The 27,809-nt window shown below is 46.8% G+C and overlaps 1 protein-coding gene across 23 annotated transcripts in view; it reads left to right on the forward strand.

Moving 5' to 3' along the window:
- PTPRT (protein tyrosine phosphatase receptor type T) overlaps positions 1-27,809 on the forward strand; it is a 1,025,198-nt gene that overhangs the window by 712,100 nt on the left and 285,289 nt on the right. For all 23 annotated transcript variants that reach the window (XM_072735832.1, XM_072735811.1, XM_072735820.1 and 20 more), the window contains exon 10: positions 27,197-27,398. In XM_072735832.1, the coding sequence (XP_072591933.1) occupies positions 27,197-27,398 (202 nt within the window). The remainder of the gene's footprint in view (positions 1-27,196; positions 27,399-27,809) is intronic.

The following is a 27,809-nucleotide window of genomic DNA, read 5'->3' on the forward strand; positions in this document are numbered from 1 at the left end:
CTTCTACTCACATTTCATTGCCCAAGGTCAATCATTGGGCTGTGCCTAATATCAAAGAGATCATGGAAGTATTATCCTATAGTGTGTCCAAAAGGCCCTTCCCATGAACCAACCAATGTAATAATAATCTATGATATCACAGTGAATTAGCAGCAGACTCTGCTCTCAGGTAGCTCAGAATCTATCGGGAGAACCAGAAAACAAACTCCAGCCAGAGCACGGTAAATGGGGTATGAGGCTGTAGCGTGATTCCCTGGGGCCAAATGGGCTCATTTCCCTCCCTCTTTGCTGACTTTCCTCTCAAACTTTGGTGCAGCTGGTTGTGTGACTTCCCTCCTCTTTCCTCTTGGGAAATCGTGTCCGGGAGGGAACTCAGCCCTGACCCAGTTCCCCAGGCACCTGTCTTCTGTTTTATAGACCCTTGATCCAGGGGCTTTTGAGAAAGGAAACTGTCTGAGAGCAACCAGCCTAGGCAGGCCTGAGGCTTGGGAAAGTGAGGAAGGCCCAGGTTCAGGCAGCATGGTGGGTGTGGGTTACCCTGATTGCTCCATAGCCAACTGGTCAGTGCTTATTGCATCTCAGTGCCAGGAAGTCAGTCATTTCAAAGGAAAAGGTTCTATCTGGAGGAGGTATTAGAGCACTTTAGAGCAAGGATTCAGACCCCACAAGGACTGTGGGATAGTGGAGAGTAGGATAGGGACACTGAGGCAGGAACTTAGTAGAGAGCAATACTGAGGCATCAGGTTTTCCTTAATCAGCTTACAATAGCAGTTCAGCCCAAAACCTGTCTGCTAAAGTTGAACTTCAGTTCTTAGAGGACTTCCCTACCACATACACCCCGTCAAGGCCTTGAGCAGGATTGGTTCTGGAGCTCGAGGGAGCAAGGGATTAAACCTTAGGAAGTGAAGGGAGTTATTGGCTATGGTGGGTGGGCTGTGGATAGCCAGACATCATGCACTTTCTTCCCTGTGCAACAGGCCTTTTTAAAGCCCAGAGAGAGTGCTCTGGGCTAGCTAGCTTTTGTAATCACGTTCCAATCAGCTTTACAAAATTGTGAAATTGATTATCCTGCTGGTCTCACACAGGCTTTGGAGCAAGGCAGAGGGGCACCTTAATTCTTGGTTGAGTTCCACACACTGATTCGAGGAGACTTTAGCTTTTCCATCCATCCCCAAGAGGAAGGGAGTTCAAATTACCTTGAAATTACAATTTAGGGGCATCAAGCCTTGGCCAGACTGTTTCATTTTCCCAATCACCCAGCCAGGGCCAAGAATGAGAAAGGAGGTACCTGGCATATTAACTCCTCTTTAGGAACATGAAAAAGAGGTGAAGTGAGAGTGCGAGAGCCAGGTCCTTGTGTGGGCTCTGGCGTTCCAGGAATAAGAGAGTGAAGGGTAGGGGCACTCCAAACTTGGGTCCAACAGTTTTGCACCCCCCGCAGGATGGTGTGATTGGGGTCATAGTCCATTGATCTACCAAGGTACTCCCACTGTTTTGGTTTTTTTTTTTTTTTTTTTTTGCTTTCATTTTCTGTCTTGATGAAATATCGAGGACTTTTGTACTGCCACAGGGAAACACATAGAATTTAGGTGTTTCTGCAGCCTAGGGGTTCAGAGAAATCTACTTGCAATCAAGGAATCTGACCTGGCTCTTGAACAATGACCAGGAGCTACTCAGTTGGAAGGAAGTGGGAAGTCCATTACAGATAGGGGGAACACCACATGCCGAAGTCCAGAGGCGCTTTGCTAGTACAGGAAGGGGGGGAATGGTGGAGAGGAGACAGGGGTAGGGGAGATGGGTGCTGTCATGCTGAAGAGATAGGGTCTAAAGGCAGAGGAAGAGACACACACATTAAAAATGAAATACGGGATCACAGGTGGGAAAATGGAGATGTGGCTGGCACAGCAGAAGAACAAATTGTGGAGTGGTCCCCTTGGGGGCTTGCACAAGCAAGCTGACTTAATGTCACATCTGTCAACTCATGTCTGGAATTCACAGGGAATTTCTTTTCCTCTCCTCCCAGTTACCTAGATAATTATTAAGTGATGACAGTCCTATTAGAATGGCTGATAAGTAGTGAGTACTTATTATATGCTGGGACTTGCCTAAGAATTTTGTGTATCTTAGCCTTTTCACAACCCCATGAGGTGAGTACCATTATATCCCATCATACAGATAAGGAAACTAAGCCTCAAAGAGTTCATCAGTTTGCAGAATGGCACAGAGCCAGTACATGGTGGGATTGAGGTCCAAACAGAGGAGTCTGAACCTCAAGCCCCTCTCTTAATTGCTGTACTGTGATGCCTCTGGTGATGAAAATAGAGCTCATCAATTCCTGCCTTCATTCAGCAGATATTCACTGAGTGAGATATGCAACAGGCTTCATGTTAAGTATTGGGAAGCCAGGATTCAGTAATATGCCCAGCTGTGTCTTCATATGGAGACTCCCATCTCCTGGGGAGACAGAAAATCAGTAAACAGTTCATGGAAAAGAGAATATCAGGTTGCAAAGAAATAGTAAAATAGGGCATCAGGAGAGAAAATATGAGAGCATGAAAGGATCTTCAGTGCCAGGTGAGGGAATTGAAGCCAAGAAAAGGAGAGTAATCTCCGTCGTACAGTAAATTGGCAACAGGGTTGAGAAAAGAATTCAAGACTCCTAATAGATTCCGTAGCTATTTTTCTGGTCCCAATCTGTTTTAGGGACCAGAGCAAGACAGCCACAGTCCCTGCCCTCCTGGATCTTATATTCTTTCCCCAACTATATGTCACCTGGGTACCTGAAGCTTTATAAGACATACTCTTCTTCATCAATTGTCGGTTCTACTAAAAGATGCCCTCCACCTTTATTTCTCCTATGCTCAGCTCATGGCCAGAGAATCTGCGCAAGAATATTTCCTTCTTTGGAGAGCCCATGTTCCCCTGCCATGTGCAGAGCACTGGGGAGTGGGGGAGTAAGGATAAAGGACTTATGATTTTCTCCAGCTCCCCAAAGAGGGAATATATTAATGACTGTATAAAAGAGAATGACCTCTACCCTGCTGCACTATTGCTTTCAGGCAACCAACGAGTTTAAAGTTGATGACCTTTTTTGAATAGGGGAGTGGAAAAAGGGGATACCCCAGAAAAGTGAAAGGACACTAGCTAATGCATCAAAGACTGCCCCTCACATATAATGGCTTTCTTCTCTTCTGCTCAGCCAAGGAAAGGGGCAGTGGGCTCTGGGTGAGCCTGCAGCTTCCCAGATGCCCAGCTGAGGTCCCAAAGCCCCAAAACTCCATAAGGCAGCCTGCCAAGGGGGAAAAAATGGATTCCTAATTCCTACTGTCACAGTGCAGCAGGGCACCGTAGACCAGGTGAAGCGGAGTCTATTTTAGCAGCCTTCTTTGGATCTAAAATAATTCATATCCTGTCTCTAAGTCTGACCCCTTCTCCTACACCTTGACCTCTTCTTTATATATACTAACTCATGTAATCTTCACAGCCAACCTCAAAGACAAGTGCCATTAGGCAGACAAAGAAACCGAGGCATGAAAATATTAAAGGACTTTCCCAAGGTCACATAACTAGTGAGTAGAAGACTTGGTTTTTAAATTCAGGCCTGAGTCTGAGTTCTTAAGCAGTGGGATATACTGCTACTCCTAGTCTGCCCCCACCCCTGCCGCTGACACTATCAGGACTGCTGTGAGCAGCACCCCTCCCACTACTGCTGTACTATTAATGATAATGATACGATTTTTACTGCTGCTTCTTTGACGTTGTCAGAGGATTTGTAATACTATCACTACTCTTCTGCCTGTGGTGCTCTTATTACAAATCATAGCACTACTGCTGCTACTTCATGCTGCCTTCCTCCCTCCTCCTCCTCCACCTCTTCCTCCCTATCCTCCCATACTCCCCATGTTTATTGCCCTAGTCCCAGATCTTCTGCTATGCCTTCTCCAAGCATTATTTACAGATGGGAAATGGAGGCTCCAAGCTAGGAAATGTGTCATACATGGGCACGAGACTGCCAAGTGGTAGCTCAGGATTTTAGATCTTGGTCATGGATCTCAAGTCCAGTGGAATTTCAGACTGATACAGAAAATTTGCAGCTGAGGGCCTACTAGTATTGAGAACCTCTCTTTGCCAAGGGAGGTCTATGGGTGACCTGGGAATGTGTTAGAAATGCGGAATCTCAAGCTCTACCCCAGGTCTCCTGATTCAGAGTCTAGTTTGATTGCATGTTAAAGTGGGGCAAGCCCTGAAAATGCCTGCAAATCCGTCCTGACATTTAATCCTTAAAACCCACTAGGAAACAAAGCAGATGATGCTGTTCCCACTTGGGTTGGCCAAGTCAGAACCATGAGTGTGAATGGCAGGGTAGTACGGTAACTCCCTTTTGTGGGGGGTAAGGTAAAGATGTTGTGAGAGTTAGGGAACTGAAGTTATGTGGAGCCAGCCAGGCAGGTGTCAGAAGTGAATATGGATTCATGGCCTTTGTACATGAACCTTCTGGAAGAGTAAATACTCTTGGTGTTATAAATAACTTGGTAGGGAGCGGTGTGTATGCGTGTGTGTGTGTGTGTGTGTGTGTGTGTGTGTGTTGGGGAGTATAATGAGGGATAGTACTCGTCCACCACCTGCCCAGAAGGACTTCCCCCTGGGAACACTAACTAGACTCTAATTCCTTAGGGGGCCCCTGTTTGAAGACTTCTGGCATTGTACCACACCCCCTGGGCTCACAGACAGATCTCTGGCTTTCTGCTCCACCACAGGCAACTCCACTCTGTGCCTGACCGCTGGGGCCCGTGAGCCTTCCCCCTGTGAAGGCTGTTCAAGCGCAGGTGAGGGATGTTTACCCTCAGTGCCCTTGAAAGCAGCCCCCCTCCACCCCCGTGGCCTCATGCACAACGAAATGGCTTTGCTGAGAAGGAAACACAGTAGTAGGAATGGCATTCGTCCAAGTTATCAAAGAAAGGAGGTAATTGCAAAAGGAGCTCAGAGACAAGCAGCTGACAACCTCACTCCCTCTCCTGCTTTGTATCTTCTCTTTACATGGATTCAGACTATCACCACTGTGTTCTTTCTTTAAAAAGGAAAAGACGATAACATCGCTCTCTGGTTTAATTCCAGAGTCGGCTTCCCACAGTTTTGTCATATAGCCTGAACCCTTTATCATGCCTTTCAAGGCCTTTTACTTATCTGACCCCACCTCACCACCACCCGCCCCCCCCTCCCCACTCCGGCTCATCTCCCCGCACCAGATACGCCACTGCACAGAATTTCTCACTGTTCTTCAAACCCTCCAGGCTTTTGTGACTTGGGCTCTTTCCTCAGACTATTCCTTCTGTCTGGAATCCATTGCCCCAATCTGCTCAGAAGCTTCTTACTCTGATTTTGTGTCCTAAGCAATAACACATAAATCTGTCTAATGCAAAAGTCAAAAAAGTCTGAGCTCTTAAACCATTGTGCCTCCTAAACCTCCTCTTACAGAAGGAGCTAGCAAAACAGGGTTCTCAAGGGTGAGGGTTGGGTTTGGTGTGAACTTCTCCCAGAGAGGCCGCCATGGTTTTGGACAGGAGCCCCCCTGGTGTATGTGTGTTCCAGACGGACAGCTAGACTGTCTGGTGGACGAAATGGAGCAAAAACCAAATCTACATAATGGAGCCATTGATCACTGTCACAGCGTGCAACCAGCTGTGGCCTGGAGAGGACACATTTTTCAGGAGAAGTTTTCCTGCGGAAAGAGTATTTGTTGATGTGAGGCTCTTAGGAGTTTGGTGAGGGTGAGTCAATGTGAGGGAAGATTCTTTCCTGATGACATTTCAGAGACAGTTTTGCACTGAATCAACTTAAAAATGTCTCTCCTCCTGCTCTTGGAACTTGGGATTGCTGTTTCTCCCCTGCAGGGTGAGAGTATTTCCATCTTCTATCTGGCAATCTCATAGATCTCATAGCTCTTCAGCCCTGTTCATGACAGCTTTCTAGCATAATTGGGGATGCAGTTTTCCCCCTCCATTGTGATAGTTTGCTATTGGCAAAATCCAGTCTTAGGGGTTTGGAAATATTTTAATTTGTGTAGCTTTCACATTTTTTTTTTCTCCAAAGACGTATGCAATCTTTACACCCTCACATGCTGCTTTATTTATGGCTGCTGTTGTTCATCTGTTTGTTTAATTCTCAGTGCTTGCATTTTGATAGCAAAGTTGAACCATTGCAGTCTTAATTGTCCTAAGCCTTTCTGCTCTAAATGTGAAGTTGACTATTATTACTCTCTAAGCCCTCATCTTGACTTTCTTTATAGCACCTGTCACTCACTTGTTTTTTTAAAAAAATGTTTTTATTTATCTGCTTACTTGCTTACCACCTGTCTGCCCCCCAGAAGTAACCTCCATGTGGGCAAGGGCTTGTCTCACTCCTATTGTATCCCCTGTCACATGGCGGGTACTCTGTGGATGAATGTGGACATAACACATGATCTTTCCCTCCCATTAAGAAAACCTTCTTTCTTTCCTAGATTACACATACATTGCCTTTTCTTCATAAATTGATGTTGAACTTTGTCAAATACTTTTGACATATTTTGGGATGAACTCTAACCTGTGGATAGGATTCATTACATTAGGAGAATCTTAATTGTAATAATCCTTCAACTTCTGGAATAGATTCTTATTGGCAGTAGTATACTGTGATTAAAAAAAAACTGATATTCTGGTCTATGGTTTTGGTTTGGTATTGGTTATTCGGTTATGGTCCAGTTCTCTGTGTCAGGCTCTGGTGTTACTAGCTTCTTATGGGAGGCTTCTAGCCATGAGATCAGTCCCAGAAAGAGATCCCCTGTCAATGCAATGCATGAAACTGTCCATTTACTTCCTCTCTAGCAAAGCTCTGTGTTACCATTTTAAATTCTCTACTACTTAGAAAAGCTAACCTAGGTATCTAATTTAAATTTGTTTGTACAAGTGAGGTTGAGTCTTTTTTCTCCTCTCAGAAAAATACATATCTTTGTGAATTTCCTGTTCATGTCATTCATCATTCTTTTCCCACTTGCATGTTCCTCTTTATTGACTTGTGAGAACTTTTTCTATATCAAGGACGTTGACTGTCTGTTGTATCTATTTTTATATTCCCTGCGTCTCTGTTTTCCATTTTGTTGTTTCCTTTTTAGTTACAGAGATGGTAGATTTTGACATTTTTAAAACTGGACTTTAGACTCCATTACTATTTTTTAAGGTATACTTTCTTCATTTACTTGGAGTGTTTAAAATGCCCAGGCCAGAGATCAAACAACTAGCCACCTTGACTTCTCTTACTTTATAATTTCATTTATCTTACATTTGACTGCTTAATTGAGGGAGATTTCTCCTTGCTCCCGTCTCATGTTCTCCTTGAACCTTAGAGCACAGCAAATGCAGTCTCAGTCAGGTTTATGAGGAAGAAGTAAGCTAGAGCTGACTGAGACAGAGGGGCAGGCCTGTTGGAGGAAGGTCCCCTCCTGAGGGAAGCTACAGGATTTCCCTTCATAGTTCTGAATTTAAATTAGCCATTCCTGGTTCCCTGCATTCTTGGGCAAATGAGATGCCCAGGGCACTGAGTTGAAGGAGGCCTCCTAGAACCTTCCATTTTGCTGCCTGGGCTGTCACTTGCCCCCTTCCACACCCCACCACCCCTCTGATACCTGGATCTCCCTGGGTCCTACATGACCAATGCTGTGGAAGTGGTCTCACTATCGTCCTTGGCCTGTAGCTTCTGCCATCATCACAAAAGGTAGGGCTCTGCAGTGTAAAAGCACAGAACCTACAATCACAAGGGGTATACATGAGACCTGATCTCTCACGTCGTGATTGTGGCACATCCCTGGCGTGCTTCTCCTCCTCACACTCAGTAATATGGTGTCACATCTCTTTTGCCCACCACCCAGGGCTACGCTCAGGGTCAAATCGGGTCTGTACTTTGCAAATGGCAAAGCTCTGCACATAGGTCCATGATTCCCATTATGGCTGCAATATTGGCATCAGCCAGTTCATTTAACGTCAGGGGCCGCCTGCTACTGGTCAGCATGACATCAAGGCTGCTAGAAGCATCAACACAGCAGAAAAGGTCATTTGGGGATGTGACAATCAAAAAGGAGTGAATTCTGTTCCCTCTGAGAGTTCCTGTCAAGAGCAGAATCCTGTCAGTTTACAAATGAAAATCTAAATATTTAGAAACCCTAAGCCCCTGCCTGAAAATAAGGATTGAAAATGAATATTTATGAACTGACAGTTCTGTAACTCTGTCCTCAAGTGCTTCCTTTGGTGACACGTACAAGCCTGTTGTCACCCGCTCTTTGGATAGAAGTCGGAGCCCCAGCTGGGCAGCGTACCACTACGTGTATGACCTAGATGAAGTCACTCGCCCTGTCTGGGCCTGTCTCCTCAGCAGGAAATTGAAAGAGTAATACTCAACTCGTAGTGTTATTCACCAAATTAAATAATACAGTGGGTACTGGGGAGACTAGCAGAGCGCCAGACACACAGTAGGTGCTCAGAAACTGTGAGTGTCCCCCCTGTGCTCTGCCTTGGCTGCTATCTCTTGTCATTTTATCTGGCCAGAACATAACAAGTCTCCATGTTTTATATTGTTTATTGTAGTAAAATACACGTGACATGAAATTTACCATCCTGACAGTTTTTAAAGGTACAGTTCAGTGGTTTAAATACACTCATGATGTTCACCACCATCCATCTCCAGACTCTTCTCATCCTGTAAAACCGAAAGCCTGTACCATTAAATGGTAACTGCTGAATCCCTGCTGTACCCACCCCTCTATTTCTGCCTCTGTGAATTGTACTATTCTAGGAACCTTCTAGAAGTGGAATCATATTTGCCTATTTGTGACTGGCTTATTTCACTCAGCATCATGTCCTCAAAGTTCATCCATGTTGGAGCCTGGGTCAGATTTCCTTCCTTTTTAAGACCATGGCATTCTATGGAATGTATATACCACATTTTGTTTATTTGCTCATCTGCCATTAGACACTTATGTTGTCTCCACATAATTCTCAATGTTTTTAATACTCTAAATATTCTATTTGCATGTCCTCTAAGCTGAATTAAGAACCCTTTATCAAAACTGAGCAGACCCTGTCTTCTTTTTACCAAAATTCCAGAATTCCTAATTCCCTTCAATTCAGAGTTCCTATTTCCTGGCTCAACCCTCTTGCCTATCTGTCTTTAATTGTTCTTCTTTGAGAACATAGCTAAAGTCTGAAGGGGCTTCTCATCTTTGATGGTTGGACACTCTGCTCCTTTATTACACCCTGGATTCTTAGGGAAGCAAAGGACTTTTGGAGCCTCCTTGGTGCAGGGACTCTCAACCATCCTCCCTTCCCCTAACAGCCTGAAGACAAACTGCATCAAAATCCCAAAAGGAGGAGAGGCTCTAAAAATGTTGGTACACTGGCTACATTCTAGACAAGCCTTACATAGAGCCTCAGCCTAAGATTACCTTCCATCTGATCCTTCTTACGTGATCCCAGTCTTGCTCATGGGTTCAGATAGGCAGAGGTAAGAAAGCTCAAATCCAACAGCTCATCTGGACACAACTGTCAATTTCTCCTTCAACAAAAGGACTGTTTCTGGAATTTACTACCCAGTGTAATGGAAGCTTCTTACTCTCTTTCCCTTCAGCTGGGGACTAGGCTGGAATTTAAGGCAGTAGGCTTGATAGTTTGGGCTAGAAGACAGCCCACGGTATTGAAACTGAGGCTTATTCATTCATTCAACAAATATTTTATTCAGGGCTTACTCAGTGCCCTAGGGGTTAGGGGAACTGCTGTGAACACCCCAGATGTGGTCCCTGTTTGTCTACTACTTAGTCTGGTCAGAGTAGCAGATATTAATCAGAGAGGCAGACAAATAAATGTGAAATAACATGTGTAAAATGGGCAGTAAGGATCCTCTTCCATGGTCACTGTAGGGGAGGATTTGAAGTGGAGGGTCAGTTGCCTTTTCTCCATGCACTCTCTGAAAGTGGTACCTTGGCTGTAGATGTTTAGACTACAGTAGAAAAGTGGTAGAGACTAGAGGAGAAAAGCCACATGAGACATAAGACTGAGTCCTCAGTGCTCAGAACCCTGAGTCACAAAGAAACTACTGGCAAATGGTGGTGTCTTTTTGATGTCCTTATTCCTTCACCATCCAATGGTGCAGATCCCCCCCCTAACATCCTCATCAGCCCACTTTTATCTCTAGCCCAACCCCCTGCCCTGCTGCGCTGCTGGTTGTATGACTGTAGGGGCACCATCCTCATGGATACAATGTGAGCAATGCTCCCTAGAGTTGTGTACAGTGGTCCTGGCCCTTTCAGAGGCAATCAAGGCATGCTGAACTTGGGCAGGGAAGGTAAACATGTGAGAGGATGATGGTAGAATCCAAAGAACCAAAGGAAGAGGGGTTGTTAACCAAGCAAAGAGGGAATGGAAGAGTTTGCTGTGCAGAGGGAATAAGGTGGGGGATGCAGGACCAGTACCAGGTGTAGGAAAATGGCTAGTGTGTCCAAGTGTAAGATCAGGGGGACATACATGGTCTCTGAGATGGCATGGAAGTGACAGCAATGGCCTGATCATGCAGGATCCATGGGCCATAGTGTGGATGGTTGTTTTACCTTAAGACCATTGAAGGACTTCAGTGTTTTTGCAGTAATAATGGTAGATGCATTTACTGAGGGTTTACTGTTTCCCAGGAGCTGTTCCACAGGCTTTTCCAGTAGTATCCTCATCATTTCCTCCTTCACATCTATGAGATAGGAACTTCATTACCTCCATTTAACAGATGAGGAAATGGAGGTACCAGGAGGCTAAGCAACTTGTCCAAAGAGTCACAGCGAGTCAGTGGCAAAGCCCATGTTCTTAACCAGTGCAAGCAGCTGTTCCCTGGTTCTGAGGAGTGACCAGGGACTGGTATTATGTTGGGAGCATAGCCGGAAAACCCCAGTCTGTCTCCTGAGGGAATGCCTACCCCTCTCCCATGGACATGGCCATGCAGGGTGGGGTGGTGTGCCCGTATGTACACGTGGCCCAAGGAGATTTGACCCTTGGGACAGATGTGCCAGACCCTGTCACTGTCCCTTATCTGGAGCTGGTGCTGAGGATTCTTACAAGGCAGAAAGGCCCTTATCAGCCCACACAGCTGCTTCCTGGGCTGTTTCCCCAGGGAGTGACATGGCAATGAAATGAAGGCTTCGACATCCAGTTCTGCTTGCTGCACAAACTGTAGCCTTGGGGAGTACCAAGTGCCCACCTGAATTAATGCTGTTTAGAGTTTGCGCGAGGGTGAATCCCTGGCTCATGGTGGGCGGGTGCAGGACTTGAGATGTGGTAAAAAGGACCACAGACATAGTAAGGAACATGGAGGTAACTATGGAGCTAGGGGAGCCAGTAACTTTTGGCTCTCTGCTGAGTAGAGAGCAAGGAATGGATTGAAGATCCAAATGAGGTGATTATGGAGATGAGATGTTCTCATCAGGGAAATATACTTTTAAGAAACAAAAATTTCTTGAAATAGCTTGAATTGGCTTTACAGACAATCCTGGCCAGTGGACGAGAAATGATCTGGTGTCATGGACATGTAATCAGAAAGTCAAATACCCAGGACTCCCTCTCTGTCTCTCTCCTCCATTGTCCTTGCTTCATGCTTCCTTTGGCCCATCTGCCCCATCTTTATCTCTGTACACTGTACTCTTGACTTGGTCATTGATTTCCATGCCATCTGCTTCAAAGAGTGTATGTCTTCAGCCTGCAATGGAATACTCTATCCCCCACCACCCCGGGCCTTTGAGCTCCAACCCACCCTTTTGGCTTAGCACAGTCTCTGTCTTCCAAGCAATTGAAGGCAAGTTGCCAGATGCATCCATGGCACCATGGACTCTATTGACTTAGAAATGGCAACTCGGGTTTAGGGAATGGGGAATCTAGTTCTCAATACACAGATTCAGGGTTGAAAGGACAGGGGATACCATTAAACCTCTCCAGGGGTACCAGGCTTAGAGGCAGATAGCATACCCCTCCTCTGAGCATTCAGTATGTTGTTGGAATACTCTCATGGCTCCTGAACTCTTTCTTTGGAGGCAAAATCTGGGCCCCGGGATTGCTTGTCATTAAAGAAAAGAGCCAGACCCAGAGAGACAGTAACTAATAGAGGACATCCTCCCAACCCCATGGTAGGTTAGTCAGCCCCAGGCGGTGTGGCCACTCCATCACCCCATCCAAGGCTGACAGGAAACCCAGTAATATAGAGGTAAGAGGAGAAGCCAGTCCAGATATGTCTCCATGGGAGTGTTTCTAAATTTATATTCAGAGCACTTCAAAGAATATTTGAATTGCTATTACTTTAGCAAACGTCTTTCATGCAAATTTTGATATTTTTCAATGAAGAAGCTTTCATCTGAATCAATGGAATGATTCTTTCCACCTCCCACATGAATCACCCAGTGCCTTCCAGTTGCACACCTTATACACGCTGAGGGGAGAGTCTCTGAGTTGCCTTCTTCCCATTTGAGAGATTTGTGAGTCCTGCATCTTGATGGGAGGTTGGAATTCCAGAATGAATCTCAGAAAGAGACTGTGTTCTTTAAATATTAGCCCAGCAGTATACCTTGAATCTGAAGCTCTGCTAAGCCCCAAACCTAATTCTTCTACCTATAAAGAGCAAGGAGTTTCAAGGTCTCAGGCTTCATGGGACACTAATACTGAAGGCCCCACTGCCAAAGCTCTGGGGCCCCCATTTCAGAGAACACTTATTTCAGAGAGCCTTTGACCTCCTCGTATCACCTGCTCCTGAAGTCCAGCTTGGGGAGGGCCAAAGCTGGGTAGGCAACAGCCATTTTCTAGATACTTCTTCACCATCCTGATCTGTGTTCATTTTTCCTGCCTGGGGCCTGTTCCATGTTCCCTGTTTACCCCTGACTCACCCAGCAGTGGCCCTGGAAGGAAACCGGTGGATAGCTGACCAGGGACACAGCATCCAAAGGCTGTGCAGCATCCTGTGGACTCTGAGTGCATGGAGGTGGGCCCAGTTACACCAGCCTGTCCTTCCAGCTACCCAGGGTCCCTACATCCCTGGCCAGTCATTAATCACCTTGTAGGACAGAGTTTGGTCCTCTCAGCCAGTCCTAACCACCAGATCTGTCTCAGGGGCTGTGTCTCAGTCCGATGCTACTCATGACTTGCAGGGGCCCCTGTTCTCTCCAGACCAGAAGCCTAAATCTTACAGGGACCCCATTCACCCCCTCTCACCCCACCTCTCATCTTCCCTCCTTTGCTCACTGGCCCCCTGACACACCGACCTCCTTGCTGTTTGTCAAATCAACCAGACCTGACCCCAGCTCAGGGCCTGCCCTCAAGCTCTTCTCTTGGGTAGTCCACTTAGCTAACTCACCTCCATGAAGTCCTCACTCAAACCTCACCTTCTCAAGGAGGCGCACACTGCCCCATTCCCTGGGGAGCCTGTATGGGTCTCCCCCAGCACTCCTATACCTCATACTCTGCTCTGTTTCTCTTTTCTCTCTTTTCTGTGACACCTATGTCTGCTCACATACTAAATAACTGCCATGCTATATTTTGTATAATTTTCTCCCCTCCTCTCACTGTCCTGGTGGCAAGTGGAAGGTAAACTCCAGGAGGACAAGTGTTCTTACCAGTTCACTGACATATCTCAGTTGCCTAAAATAATGGCCAATTTTCATTAGCTCCATAAAAAATTGTTAACTCAAACTTGACTAAATCTAGAATGTACCCAAAATACCCTCAAAGACCCTCTCATGTTGCAAATTGAGGTCTGACTTACCTACTTGCTATCCTGTTAAGTTCTAGGCATTTCCAGGGATTCTTATACGTGTGGGCATGCTCTAGCTCCACAGCAAGCCTTCCCTCCTGATGATGAAATGGAGTCTTGTTGAGGGTCCCCCAGCTACCGGGCACGATGGCCAAGAACCAACAGTGGGCCCCCAGGGTCACATGTACACAGTTAGCTTCAGTCTTTCAGAATTCAAAGTTCAGCCTCATGCTCTTTGAGTCTTTAAAAGATCCCAAACTTATGAGACTCCATGTCTTTCTATCCTGAACCCTCTCCCAAGTAAAAGGTAGGGGAGGGTTTATACCTAAAAAGAAACATAAGAATCCAAAAGATATGCTTGAATATGAGGCAAATAAATAAATAAATAAATAAATAAATAAATAAATAAATAAATAAATAAAGGAAAGCAAAATCCCACAGTCCATTTCCTTTCCAGCCTGCAGCTTGGCTTCTCCCTACAACAGGTGCCTAATGAGGCACAGCTCTGGAAGACCAGGCAGTCACTGTTCTTCACGTCATGGGTTTTACTCTGTCATCCCCAGCTCAGGACACCAAGTCGCAGCCTTTGCAGCAACATGCTCACGTGCTCACTTGTAGGCAGTGCTGCATGTGAAAGCCAGCCAGCCTTGTCAGACCCCAGCACCTGTGTGCTTGCAGCATTGCCTGCAGGCAGAACGACTGAGTCCCTGCCTCCAGAGGTGTTCTGGATGATTCCCCAGTGACTTTGGCATTGCCTCTAAGGGCACCTCACTTAGGTGGGACAGAAGGAGGAACTGGTAGAGATGGCTAAGTTGTCGATGACAAGTTAGAGCTCCTTGGGCACCAAGGGTGCAGACATGGATCTCACCGGCCTCTACAAAGGATTGGGTTGGGAAAGGAAGAAGGTGCCAGGATCAACGAGAAGCTGGGACATCAAATCTATATCATTATCCACAGAGGACTCAGGCTTTTTCAAAGGGGAGCAACCGTGTTAGCCCACAGTTAGCAACCTCTCAATTCTAGGAGACCATGGAAAGAGAAGCTGCTCAAACACCTGGCATGTGTCTCTGTGGAGGTGATAAACCTTGGTACCACGCAGCTGCCGGAGGGCACCCAGAGGAGGAAAAAGAGCCTGGCCCGGGTGTCAGGAGACCTGGGATGCCCCTCAGGGGTGTCCTCTGGCCATTTGGCATCCATTTCACGTCCAGCAGAGAAGGCATTGCAGCATGGTCACAAGGTTTTGGTACTCTCTGCTGAGCTTGTCTCTCCCCGTGACAGCAGAATGAGGCCATGGACAGATAGCACGTACCCCGGGAATGGTTTGCAGGCCGAGGAGGGGGGTCCTAACTCCTGGCACCACCAGCAGTATGGGAGGGAAATGTGCTGGAAGCACCATTTCCACTCGGTTATTAGCATGAGTACCATGCTTGGCACTACCAGATGCTTTTCCCTCAGAACTGCTTTGTCCACTCATGAATCCTCATTTTCACAGATAAGAACCGAAAGCTCAGGGCTGTTACTGTTTGTTCTAGACCATGTATTCTTAACACAGTGTTATCACCCACAAGAGATGAAAATTGGTTCTTGCAGGAAGGTGTATGCTCAAAAAAAAAAAAAAATCTTCCTCTTCCGTGTGTATGCATAATACGCATAAAGTATACAAACAGCTGTACAGATACGTGTAGCATCCATATGCAGCCATACAGCAAACCTGTAGAATTAAAATTTTATGAGGGAGATTGAGGGGAAAAATGGCTCTATCGGCTTCTTAGGAGGTGATGATGACAAAGGAAAGAGTGCTGAGAAACTCTAGTCTAGACCAGCACTATCTAACCAGTAGTGACATGTGGCTATTGAGCACTTGAAAAGTGGTTGGTCCGGATCAAGATGTGTAGGAAGTGTCAAATTCACACCAGATTTCCAGCACTTGGGAGGAAAAACAGGATGCAAAAATGTCTCATTAATCATTTTGTGAGGATTATATGCTGAAACAATAACATTGTGGATATATTGGGTTATTATTAAAATTAATTTCACCAGTTTCTTTTATTTTTTTTTAACATGACTCCTAGAAAATATAAAACTACAAAAATGTGGCTCACATTCTTTTTCTAGTGGGCAGTGCTGCTGCAGACAACCATCTGCTCAGAGGAAGTGTCCGGATTGGTACCTGAGTTTTCTGACTCCCTCCCAGGCTGTCCTGTTACCCCACAGCTGTCTCCTCGGAGAAGATCCATTTACTGTGTGACCTTAGGCATGCCCCTTAACCTCTCTGAGCCTCCGTTTCTACTGAGTGCTTTGTAAATGATAAAACTCCCTCCAGCTGTGAGGTTCCATTCTGGACCCAGCTGAGGGCCTGGGGTCACTGCAGATAGGAGGGTGTGGGCTCCCTGATAACCCAGTTCACCAGAAATGACAGTTCCGCAAATAGCATTGCCACCTGCTGTGTGTCTGCTTCTGGGGAAATACCACATGGGCAAGATTAGAAAAAGGGACAGCTTCTAACCCGAGACCAGCAAAAGAAAGTATTAGAATAAGTGACCATTTTAACCAAGAAGGGAGGAAAACAAAAGCTTGCATTTCTTGTGAGAAGGAGATAGAACAGCCCCCACACACACACACACACACAATAGACTTTCACAAAACCTTCCCCTGTTAGTAGGGGCTCATAAAACATTATACATATATGCTCTGCTGGACTGAATTGATGTTCAGCTCTCCAGTATGCCCACCCTTTTATTCCTTTCTTAATGCCTAATTTGGGGGGGGGGGGTGTAAAATCAATTCTATTTTAATTTCATGAGGAAAATACTGAATGAGAGAAAAATGCAATAGAGTGAAGCTTGAGCTTTCAGCCCCCTGCTGCCCCAGAATATGTTATTATGTGATCAGTGAAGTTCTCCTAAGAAAGTCCTCTGGAATCTACCTCCTGCCTCTGCCTTCTGAAGGGGAGGCAGGAAGCTCCAGGTCAGAAGGAGAGACCATCTGGGGTGCTCAGGAAGTGCCATCTGGAGGCAGGCCCTCCATCGTTCCCCGCTCTCCAAATTCACTTCCACCCCAATCCTCCTGAACTTTGGCTTCTGTATACTCAACTCTCTAACCTGGAGCTTCCCATGTACCTCCAAATTCCAGGCATGTCCTCTCACTCCAGCTAGTCCTGCAGCAAACAGGTTCCCACAGCAGTGTCTCCAGTGTCCCAGCCCCTGGAAACAAGACTGGCCCCACTTCATGAGGACAGCAGAGCCCCGAGGCTAAGCAGGTGGAGTCAACATTCACACCACCTGGGTTGCAGGCCTGCTCTGCTCCTCAGGAACCCTGAGAAGCCTGGAAAGCTACTTAGTCTTTGTATGTCTCAGTTTTCTCATCTCTAAAATGGGAATAATAATGGCACTAGTCTTCTAAACACATGATGATTAAGTGAGTAATGTGTGGAAAGTGCTTAGCATGGCTCCTGGCAAACGCCAAATGGCAATACAAGTGAACTCATAATTGTTATTATTATTGTAATAAATTTCTACAAGGAGGTGGGAAGTGGAGGGTGGAGCCTCTGGCTTCCAACCTGTGGTTCCATGATTCCAGATTAGCAGATCAATGTGACAAGCATTTTGGGCAAAAATACCCCCCAAAGGATGTGCCTGTCTCAGAGCATCTTACTGGGAGGCTCCTGATGTCCATATTTCTCATTACTGGAATTGCTAACTTTGATCATTTGGTTAGGAAGGTGGCATGCATTTATTGGGCGTCTACTATGTTTCTTTTTTGGGATACAAAAGTGGATACAATGTTACCCATCCTCCCAAGAAACTCTCCGGTCTGAGGGACTAATGCTGTCCTCATTACTCTTGCTGTCTAACAAACCATGCCAGAATTCAGTGGCAGAGAGCAACAACTTTACTATGCTCACAGATTCCAGGGGTCAGGAAATCGAAAGGGCCTGGCAGAGATGGCTTGCCTCAGCCCCATGGTGTCTAGGGACTTAACCAAGAAGACTCAAATGTCTAATCACTAAGAGTGACTGGACAGAGAAGTGGGGGGCATCTGGAGGCTTGCTCACTTCCCAAACTGGTGCCCAGGTAGCAATGACTCCCAGCCTGGAGTCAGAGGGGTTTGCAACCAGATGAGTCCCAGCCCCTGGAAACAAGACTGGCCCCACATCATGAGGACAGCAGAGCCCTAAGGCTCTGAGCTCTTCATGTGACCTCTTCATGTGCCCCATGCTTCCTCATAGCATGGCAGCTTCTGGCACAGCAGCTTGCACGTTGTAGACTTGAGTGTCCCCCTGTGGACAGATCAGAAGCTGTACTGCCTTGTGACCCAGTCTCAGAAGTCACACAGCATCATTTCCTCCATGTTCTGTCTGTCAAAAGCAATCACAGTCCTTCTAGATTCAAGGAAGGGGACATAAGCTCAACCTTTGGGGGGATGAGTGTCACAGGTTTGTGGCCATTTGTAAAAAACCACCAAAAAAAAAAAAAAAAAAAGGAAAAGCACTGAAGGATCTTTCTACTTATACAGTTTTGGAAACTCAGCCCCAAGAGGACCAGAGCTTCACCAACTTGGGCCTTATTAATTATTAAATACATGATTTAATTTAGTGTCAACCATATACCAGACAGGTGTGGACCTAGCTGCCAGGGATGCTTGCCAAGTCCCTCCATAGGGTGGCAGGCCCAGATGGACCCACTACAAAGCCTTGTGATCTGACTGTTGCAGGTAGCCATCGCCATTCCCCGCTCTGGCACCTGGTCACATAGCAGACACGTAGAGAGGGTCAAGGGTGAGGTGCAGAGCAGGGTGGAAAATGCTGGACTTTGGCATCAGAATGACTTCAGTTTAAACCTGGCTGTCCCACATTCTGAGTTTGTTACATTTTCATCCTTAATCCTCATTTATTCAGTAAACCTCATTGACTCCTGCTCTGCGCCAAGCTGGGTGCTGGCAATTACAGCAGTAAACAAATAGAATCCAGGCCTTGCCCTCAGTGAAGGATTTCCCCTTTCTGGCTGTCTCTGCCAGAAAGCCCATGGGCAGCACTGCAAAGTTCCAGGGAGCAGGGTCAAGGGATTATGCGACTTCTCTTAAGTCTCCGTGCCCAAAGCCAACTGGAGAGGAATTGGTCACGCAATTTAGCAACTTAACCAGGTTAAACTCAGCAGAACAGAAATCAGCTGAGTGTGAAGTTGGAAGGCAAGCAGCTTACATTTAGAAACCCAGGAAATATTGCAATGCAGACTACAAGCAATAGGGAATATCACTAGACAGACTCATTAAGCAAGAAGGTTTCTGTGAAAATAACAAAATCATAGCACCCAGGGCACCCCAGCATGAGATTAAAAGCTGAAAGGAGGTTCAGGCTTCATATTATTAAGCTGCATTATGACAGTTTAGGAAGAAAGAATTTAGAGCCATCAGAGCTGGTGGTGGCTCTGTTTTGGGAATCTGCGTGCGTCTTTGAAATTCAGAGCAGTTTGACAGAGTGAAACTGTCAGAATGTCCCTCTCATATGGGGAAACCAGGGGAGGGGAGGGGAAGACACTGAGAGTGGCCCCAGGGGTAAGGACTAGAGGGTTGTGGTGCTTTGGAGTGGGGGGGGGGTTGGTGAGGGAGAGACAAGTGTTGATAGGAACACACTCACCTGAAGTGTGTCCAGGAGCTGAAGGCCAAGGCGGTGGTTTAGGGAAGGAGGGGAGGTGCCAAGGTAAATACTCAATCAATGTTGGTTCTTGTTATTACCACCTACTGGCCAGCTTTGCAGCTGGGGTTGCTGGGTGGTGCATATCAATGACCCTGGCCCAACTGGATTCTGAGCTTGCTTCCTCCTGGTGTTTGATCCTGGAGTCACCAGGAAGCCAGGCCGAGAGTCAGCGAAGGGGATATTGATTGGAAATCAGTAAAAAGCCATGTTGGGCAAACAAGCCAGCTTCCCTTCCGCAACACCTCTTTGATCTGTGGTAACTGAGGGTGTGTACACAAGACAAGAACAACTCCCTGCAGGGCGGTGGCAGGCCTGCCATGCCCAGCCACTGTGGGCATCATCGTCCCCTGCGCTGGCAGCTCTGGGGAAGGAGCGCAGCCCACGAGAGGCGCTGGCAGGGCAAGCCAAACTCCCATCTGGGCCTCTGACCCGGGGAACCAGAGAAGCCTGGCAGGCCCTGGCAAACGTTAGCAGAACGCCTTGGCAGGTAGAGGTTACAAAATATATCCTAGGCACTCAGCTCGGAAAGTGGTTGTTCCGGGTTTCAGCGTGGGTTCTGCAAAGACTGAAATCCAGGGGCTTCCTTCCCCCCACTCTTCCCTTTCCTGAATGTCAGCGGCATCTGAAGGCCCAGGCTAGCGGACATTCACAGACCTTCCCATCTGTGTCCAGCCTGAGCAGTCTCATCCGCCTTCAGGCCTGGCACCAAGTGTTGGCTCCTTACTCCCATATGTCTGGGGATCTCATCCTTCACCAGCCAGGACTCAAGAGCTCTCGGATTCACTCTCTTCTCCACCCCCTCAGCTTCCAGTCTAAACTGGGCCTTCTGACAGGACATTCCTGTCATCGGGATGAGAGCCAGACCCTTCAAAAGGACCCTGTTCCCCCAGTCAGTTCAGTCCTCCTTCCCCTTGCTAGAAAATGCTCCTCTTCAGATTCAGCATGCATGAGAATCACCTGGAGAACCTGTTCAAACAGATTCCTGGGCCCCAGATCTGGATCAGTAGGTCCAGGATAGGTAGGTCCCAGTAGGTCTGGGATAGGCCCAGGAATCTGTACCCCTAACAAGCTCCTAGGTGATCCTGATGCCATCTTGGCTACAGACCACAATTTCAATAGCACTGTTCTTAGATTAGGGTATGACCCTGCATTTCTTTTTTTTTTTTTTTTTTTAAGATTTTACTTATTTATTCATGAGAGAGAGAGAGGCAGAGACACAGGCCGAGGAAAAAGTAGGCTCCATGCAGGGAGCCCAATGTGGGACTCCATCCCGGGTCTCCAGGATCAGGCCCTGGGCTGAAGGTAGCGCTAAACCACTGAGCTACCCAGGCTGCCCTGACCCTACATTTCTTTTGATAGCCTCCCCTCTCCTTTAATGGCTCTCTCTTACCCTCAAGATAAAATCTAAACACTCAAGTATTCACATAAAGCCTTCCATGACCAACCTCAAAGCAGGGCTGTCACGTTCTGTTGTATAGTTTGTGCACCGCACAAAGACACACCACTAAGAGGTTCAAATCCACTCAGCACTAGACTGTATCTGTCAGGAGGACTGTGGCTGGACATTAAGAAGGGTCTTTTTCTTGTCACAGAGGTAACCTCAGTTCACTGATGTACCAGGGGCTGGGATGGAGGGTACCTGCATCTGCCTGGAGAGGTGCCTCTTTCTAGTTTCCATAGGCCAATAGTCATCCTGCCCAGGAGCATCTCTGCAGCCTCCACTCCCCCTTCCCCCTTGTCTCCCAGCCCTCTCTCGCCTCCTTCATACTCTCAGGGAAAGACTTCCTGGCCCCCAAAGCCTCCTCTATTACATGCTCTGAGAACCAGCCTCTCTTCCTTCAGAGAAGGTAGTAGTCCTAATGGCCTTTGCCACTCACTCCTGTGAGCGTGTCTATCCCCCTGACCAGACTATATGTTTCTGAAGGCTCCCCGGTGCTTAGCACAGGACCAAGGCAAGAGCTCCATGAATACTTGTCATGGATTCTCCTCTGCAGCCACAAAGACCTCACAGGTACCAAAACCCAGCATGCCACTTTTTGTTGTTTTTGCACCAACATTTTATTTTGAAATAATTCTAAACTTACAGAGAAGTTGCAAAAATAGTACAGAGTTCTGTACCCTTCACACAGCTTCCCTGAATGTTAACGTCTCACGTCGCCATGGTATATTTATCCAAACTAAGAATTCAGGTCAGTGCCTTACTACTGACCAGACCTCAGACATTTTTCTCACATTTCCTGAGTTTTTCCACAGGTATCCTTTTCTCCCTTCTTGGTTCCTGTGGAGCATTTGGATGTCCTGTCTCCTCCTCCTCTGCTCTGTGACAGTGTCTCGGTCTTGCCTTTTCTTTATGACCTTGATGTTTTTTAAGAGTGCTGATCGGCATGGAGTCTGCGTTGGTCTGATGTGTATTTTTTTTATAAGGTTTTATTTATTTACTTGAGAGAGAGAAGAACAGTGAGGGAGCACATGAGCAGGGAGAGGGGCAGAGGGAGAGGGAGAAGCAGATTCCTGCTGAGCCAGGAACCTAACTTGGGGCTCCATCCCGGGACCCTGAGATCAGGACCTGAGTTGAAGGCAGATGCTTAGCCAACTGAGCCACCCAGGTGCCCCTGATGTTGTTGTTTTTGTTGTTGTTGTTGTTTTTTAATTGGTGGGCTGAAATTCTGGGGAAAAAGACCAGAGGGTAGATACCCCTCTCATCACATCATACGAGGGTCCCTTGAGCTCAATATGACTGATCATTAGCAGTGTTGACCTTGATCACTTGGTTATGTGGTGTCAGCCAGGTCCCTCCACTTTACCATATTCCCCCTTCCACAGTAGGTCTATATAAAGTGAGGCACAAAGTCCAGCCCACACTCAAGGAGAGAGGAATTAGGCTCTTCACCCCTGGTGGGGAGCGGTGCCAAAGAATTTGTGTTCTGCTGGTGAAGCCACAAGCAGTAGCTAGTAACTTTGGGGGGAGACAAAGCTGTGCAGACATTTCATTCGTCCTCAGTGCAGTCCACCGACCTCACCATTCACCCACAATTCCTGCCTGCAGCCTTTAACACTGTGGTGCTCCCATGGTGAGTCCCCTTCCTTCCAGCCTGCCCTCTGAGGACACCTTTCCTTGGCACAGGCCACATTTTGAAATTCTCCTGCTTAATCCCCTTCATGGTGAAGGGTCCCACTCTACCACTGTCAGCCCTGGCTACCCAATCAAATCTCCTAGAGAAACTAAAAGCAAACTGTACCCAGGCCAAGCTCTTTGCATCCAGAGCATTTGATGCAGGGGGTTCGGAGTAGGGTGCAGGCATTGCTACTCTTTACAAGGTCTTCATGGGCTTTCTGTGCTCTGGAGTCTGGGCTGGAGTCTGGAGGACGATGGCCCCAGCCCAACACTCCAGCAGCTTCTTGCAGGAGGCTGCCTGACTCTTTTCTGGCAGAACCGGTCACTCCCATATCTGTGTTCCTCAAGAACCTGATTCCCTGCAATATCCATCAATGCTTCTGTTTGTCCCCAAAGTCAGGCACTGGGTTAGAAACACCAGGAGCAGCAGTACATGTGTCAGTCATAATCATTTTCCTGCTGTTGTTATAGTCCTCTGCTCTCTAGGAAAAACAAGGGCCCCGTGGCCAGGAAGTCACTGGCATGTGCGTTTCAGCCATCTGTGCATCCGCGCTGTTCAGGAGGAACGTGCTTGCATTTGATTTTTTAATTTTCAGGAAACCAAAGAGACAACACAAATGCCTTGAATAGGTCTCTTCTTGTGTGTTTACCTCGGAGGTCACCGAGAGGGCAAAGGCCATGCCTGTAAACACTTTTACAGTGGGCCCAAAAGAGGAGAAAACATTTTAACCATTTGTTTTGAGTTAAAGAGAAAATAAAATTAACAATTTTTTAAAATGAACTAACCATGTTGGTAGTCTTTTAAGGCTCTACTGGGTTGAGACCTCCAGAGTATGGGCTGGAAGCCATTTGGAGAAAGTCAGGAGTACATGGGATGCAGTGTCCTCTTAATCCCCTTCACCTGTCTCACCCATCCCACACCCGCCTCTCCTTTGGTAACCATCCACTTGTTAAAGTGTCATTTTAAGTGAGATCTAAAGATGAGGAGTCATTAATTAGGTGAAAGGAAGGCCTGGGAAGGGAAAAACATGTTTCCTAGTTGGTGCAAAGGCCCTGTGACCCATAGCTCTTTTTAGACACTGAAATAGAGCCTTGGAATGAATATAAGAGGAAGGTCACAGGAGACCAGCTCATACAGACAGCTGAAAAACCACAGAGTAAGAGTGTGCTCTTAATCCCAAAAGCAATGGGAAACCACTGCTTTTTTTATTCTAAGGTATGGTGTGACTTGCTTCTCCTTATGAAGTGCTCACTCTGGCTTCTGGCTGGGAATCTCACTGACGATGATCAAAAGAGACCCGGGTTGACAGGCAGCACAGCACCTTTCCCCCACTAACTCTTTATTTTATGTTTGCTATTCTAACAAATCTTGCTCTTCCTCCACTTCCACAGATTCACATTGCATTATGCATTTTATGGCCACAGCTCCATCCCATTCCATTTTTCTCACCTTCTGGCTTTCCCTCCCCAGCCCAGTCCCCCACCAACTTCGTAAAACTTGCAAGTTAAATTTTTCAAAGACTGTTTCTGACAAAGCAGTGGGAATTAGATTTGGTGAAGCCCTTCATAAAAAATTGAAGACACGCTATATTAACATACATTGATTTATTCATAGTGTTTCATTACAAGTAAGTGAGGATCCTGTAATACCAGGAAAGGTTAGGAGAGCAGGGGAGCACGGTATATTATATTGACAGCTCGGTGGAAATTGAGTCGCTTTTGGATTGAATTTGGAGCGCAGAAAAGGAATTGGCTAGTAAATAAGGCATGAGTTTTACCTCCTAGTGTCTGTATATCAGTGTGGTTGCCACCAGCCCAGGCAGGGGGATGGGGGTGGAATTTCAAAAGGATGCACAAGCACCTGGTGGACTGGGGTTGGCTGCCACCCAGCAGAGCTCTCTGGATGTCTCAGCTCTTGTGCCACTGGGAAACTGGAATCCAGCTGCACTCTGGGGGCTCAGCAATCCCGTTAGCCACCACCCCTCTGGTCACACTGGGCCCAAGCCTCCCAAGCCTGTTCATACCCCCGGCCTTTGCCCAGGCAGTTCCCTCTGCCTGGAACCTAGAATGCTCTCACGTCTGCTCTGACTCTGTTATCCTCAGATGTCAGCTCACATCTGAGATACTTCCATGAGCACACTGTCTTTGTTTGGGGACCCCAAGACCCAGATTCAAATACAAGCAGGTTACTGAGAAGGGGGAGAGGGGAAGGGAAAGAAGGTGTCTGGTGCAGGATGTGTTTTCCAGCCAGCTACCTTTGGAGGTGAACGGGAGTGAAATCCCTCCAGGAAGTCCCCTGGGATGCTTGGGGGGGGTGGGGAGCATCACATGGGAGGAGCCCAGGGAATGTAGGCATCCTCTATCATCAGTACAGTGGCTGGAGGTGCTAATTACCCCCAGAGTTTCCTGCGAGCGCTCTCCCCTGGGAACAGCCCCCCACGCACACGTGTCCACACACACCCAGACAGGTGTTTGCAGTGCTTCTCTGTGAGAAGCGTGGAGGAGGCCAAGGTGACCAGAGGGAAGGCTAGGGACAGGTTCACCAAGGATCCACAACACAGGCGCCCCTGCCTAGGCTCTGCTTGCAAAGTGCCCAAATCTTCAGCGAGTGTGTTTCTCCGCCAGGGCTTGCTCCGCTCCAGGGAGTCTGGCCTCTCTCCTCAGCATGTGACATCAATTGCTATACCGCTCCTGCTTGACAGAGGAGAGAGAAGTTACCTCGTTCTCTAAAACCTCTGGTGCCCTTGCCAGAAATAGCGAACTGCTTATTTTTGATGTAGAGCTGGTGTGTTCCTGATTCTGCCTGGGTTTGGTCATCCTGTCAAGTAGGAGATGTTCTTGATGGAAGACAAGATGATGTAAGGTGCCTGTGTGGTTGCCTTATTTTATTCTAAAATGGAAGGCACCTGAGCACAGGGCCAAGCCTGTATTCATCTGGGCTGTACGCGGTACAGGTCCCAGAATACAGGCCGACACGGGAACCATTTGTGAAGGAGCCAAGAAGTGAAGGAGTAAGTGGATGAATGCATTCTTCAGTTAATGACATGTTGTCTCCAGGCCCGGCAGCTCCTCACGGAATAAGGAGCACAGCTTTTAGAACCAGCAAACCTGGATTTACTCATCGGAGCTACCGCTCTGTCGGTGGGAGAATGCTGCATAACCATAAGAATGCTAGATCTAGAGCTACACTTGACAGCCTGCATGAATCTCACAAACATAATGAGGAGTGAAAGAAGCCAGACACTCAAGAGTATCTCCTGTATGGTTCCATGCATATAAGGTACAAAACCAGACAAAATGAGTCCATGCTATTGGAAGTCAAGATAGAGGTTATCCTTGCTGACAGGTGCCGGGGTTCGATCGGAAGGGGCCATGCAGACTAAGTCTTGGTTCTAGGAACATTCTCTCTCTTGACTGGGTGCTGGGTTATATGCCTGTGTCCAGTGAGTAAAACTTCATTGAACTGTAGTCTTCTGTATGTATGTGTGTTATACTCTAATAGAACATTTTTAGTAGAACTAACTAGATGAAACACACAGTCCTGTGTTTGTCACTTTAACAACTATAGGATTTAGGAATATGGCACTCAAAATGTGATCTATGGGGGCTGGTGCTGGGATGCCAACTGTTTTGTTACTTTCACAGCAGAGCAAGTGCAGAAATTGAGAGGGAACACTTAGAAACACTCCTCGTACCTTGACACTGCTGCAACACTCAAGTGTGTGATGAGGGGATGGGTCTCGTTGCACAGCGCGGACCAGTTTGGCTACTACCAGACTCATGTGGTGAATCACATGTGATGTGGTCTGCAGATTATTATGGTTTAGCATTAGACTGAGAAACACAAAACTGGGCCTTCACCATAGAGGGTCTGGAGAGTGCTGATTTAATGTAAGTTACTTCCAGTTGAGCCTCAGTTTCTCCAACATTAAAATGAGAATAAATATCCTAATGTCCCAAGGTTTGGGGAAGAGGAACAAAGTAATGAATGAGAAAGCATCAGAGGGTGCCACGTGGAGTAAGGGACATGGGACCTGCCTTTTTAACTAACCTTCCCAACCATTCTTACAGGATGCCGCATGGAAACACTGCTTTACCGCAGTGCGGTCCAGTGTGGCAGATACTGGCCACATGGGGCTACTGAGCTTTTGAAATGTGGCCAGTCCAATGGAGATGAGCCATAAGGACAAACTATATACTAGATTTCTAAGATTTAAGATGAATAAACAATATAAAATACTGCATTACATTTTTATGTTTATTATAGGTTGAAATGATAATACTCTGCATATATTGTAGTCAATGAAATATTAAAATGAATTTTACTTTCTTTTTTACTTCCTTTTCTTGTGAGCATTAGGAGATTGAAACACACGTGTGTATCTCACATTCTGTTTCTGTTAGGCAGCCGTGCTCCTGTGTATCTGCAGGGGAGAATTGGGGGCTGGGATAATCTGTAAGGTGGACTGTCACAGCAGAACTTGCTTTTCAAGCCCTGGTGCCTTCCTCTCCTGATGGGCCCCTGGACGAGCTCCACCTAGCTCCCTGAGGGAGGTATTCATTTGTCTGTTTGCTGGCTTGTTATACAGATCAACTATAAGGCTGTTGGCTCACTGGACCCGAGTGCCGACCTCTCCAGCCAGCGGGGGAAAGTGTTCAAGCTCCGGAATGAAACCCACCACCTCTTTGTGGGTCTGTACCCGGGAACGACCTATTCATTCACCATCAAGGCCAGCACAGCAAAGGGCTTCGGGCCCCCCGTCACCACTAGGATCGCCACCAAGATTTCAGGTATCTCTCATCATAAAGAGGGGAAAGGAAGAAATACATTCTGGGTCCCCCCCACCCAATGGATTCCTAATTTTCCTGAGAGCAAAAAAAGGGCAGAGCCTGCTGTCACCTCGTGGTATTGGAGCAATTAGGACAATGCAATCCCTAGCGTGTTAGCATTGTAGTCCTGTGAAGAAACCGAATCCATGAACTTCCTAAAATGTAAAAACCATACTAATTAGACTAGACCAGTGGGAACGCTAAGTGATTCACCAAATAATTTACCACACAATTGCATTAAATAGTACATTTTTTTCTCATACAAATTGGTTTATAAAAATGTAATTTCTTCTTTTCAGGAATATTTCTTTTGGCAGTCCAGGGCACAGCACAGGTTCTCATGAAATGTCTGAGAAGGAAGGAAGGAAGGAA

This window comes from Vulpes vulpes, chromosome 14, assembly GCF_048418805.1.
Source record: "Vulpes vulpes isolate BD-2025 chromosome 14, VulVul3, whole genome shotgun sequence".
Taxonomy (NCBI): Eukaryota; Metazoa; Chordata; class Mammalia; order Carnivora; family Canidae; genus Vulpes; species Vulpes vulpes.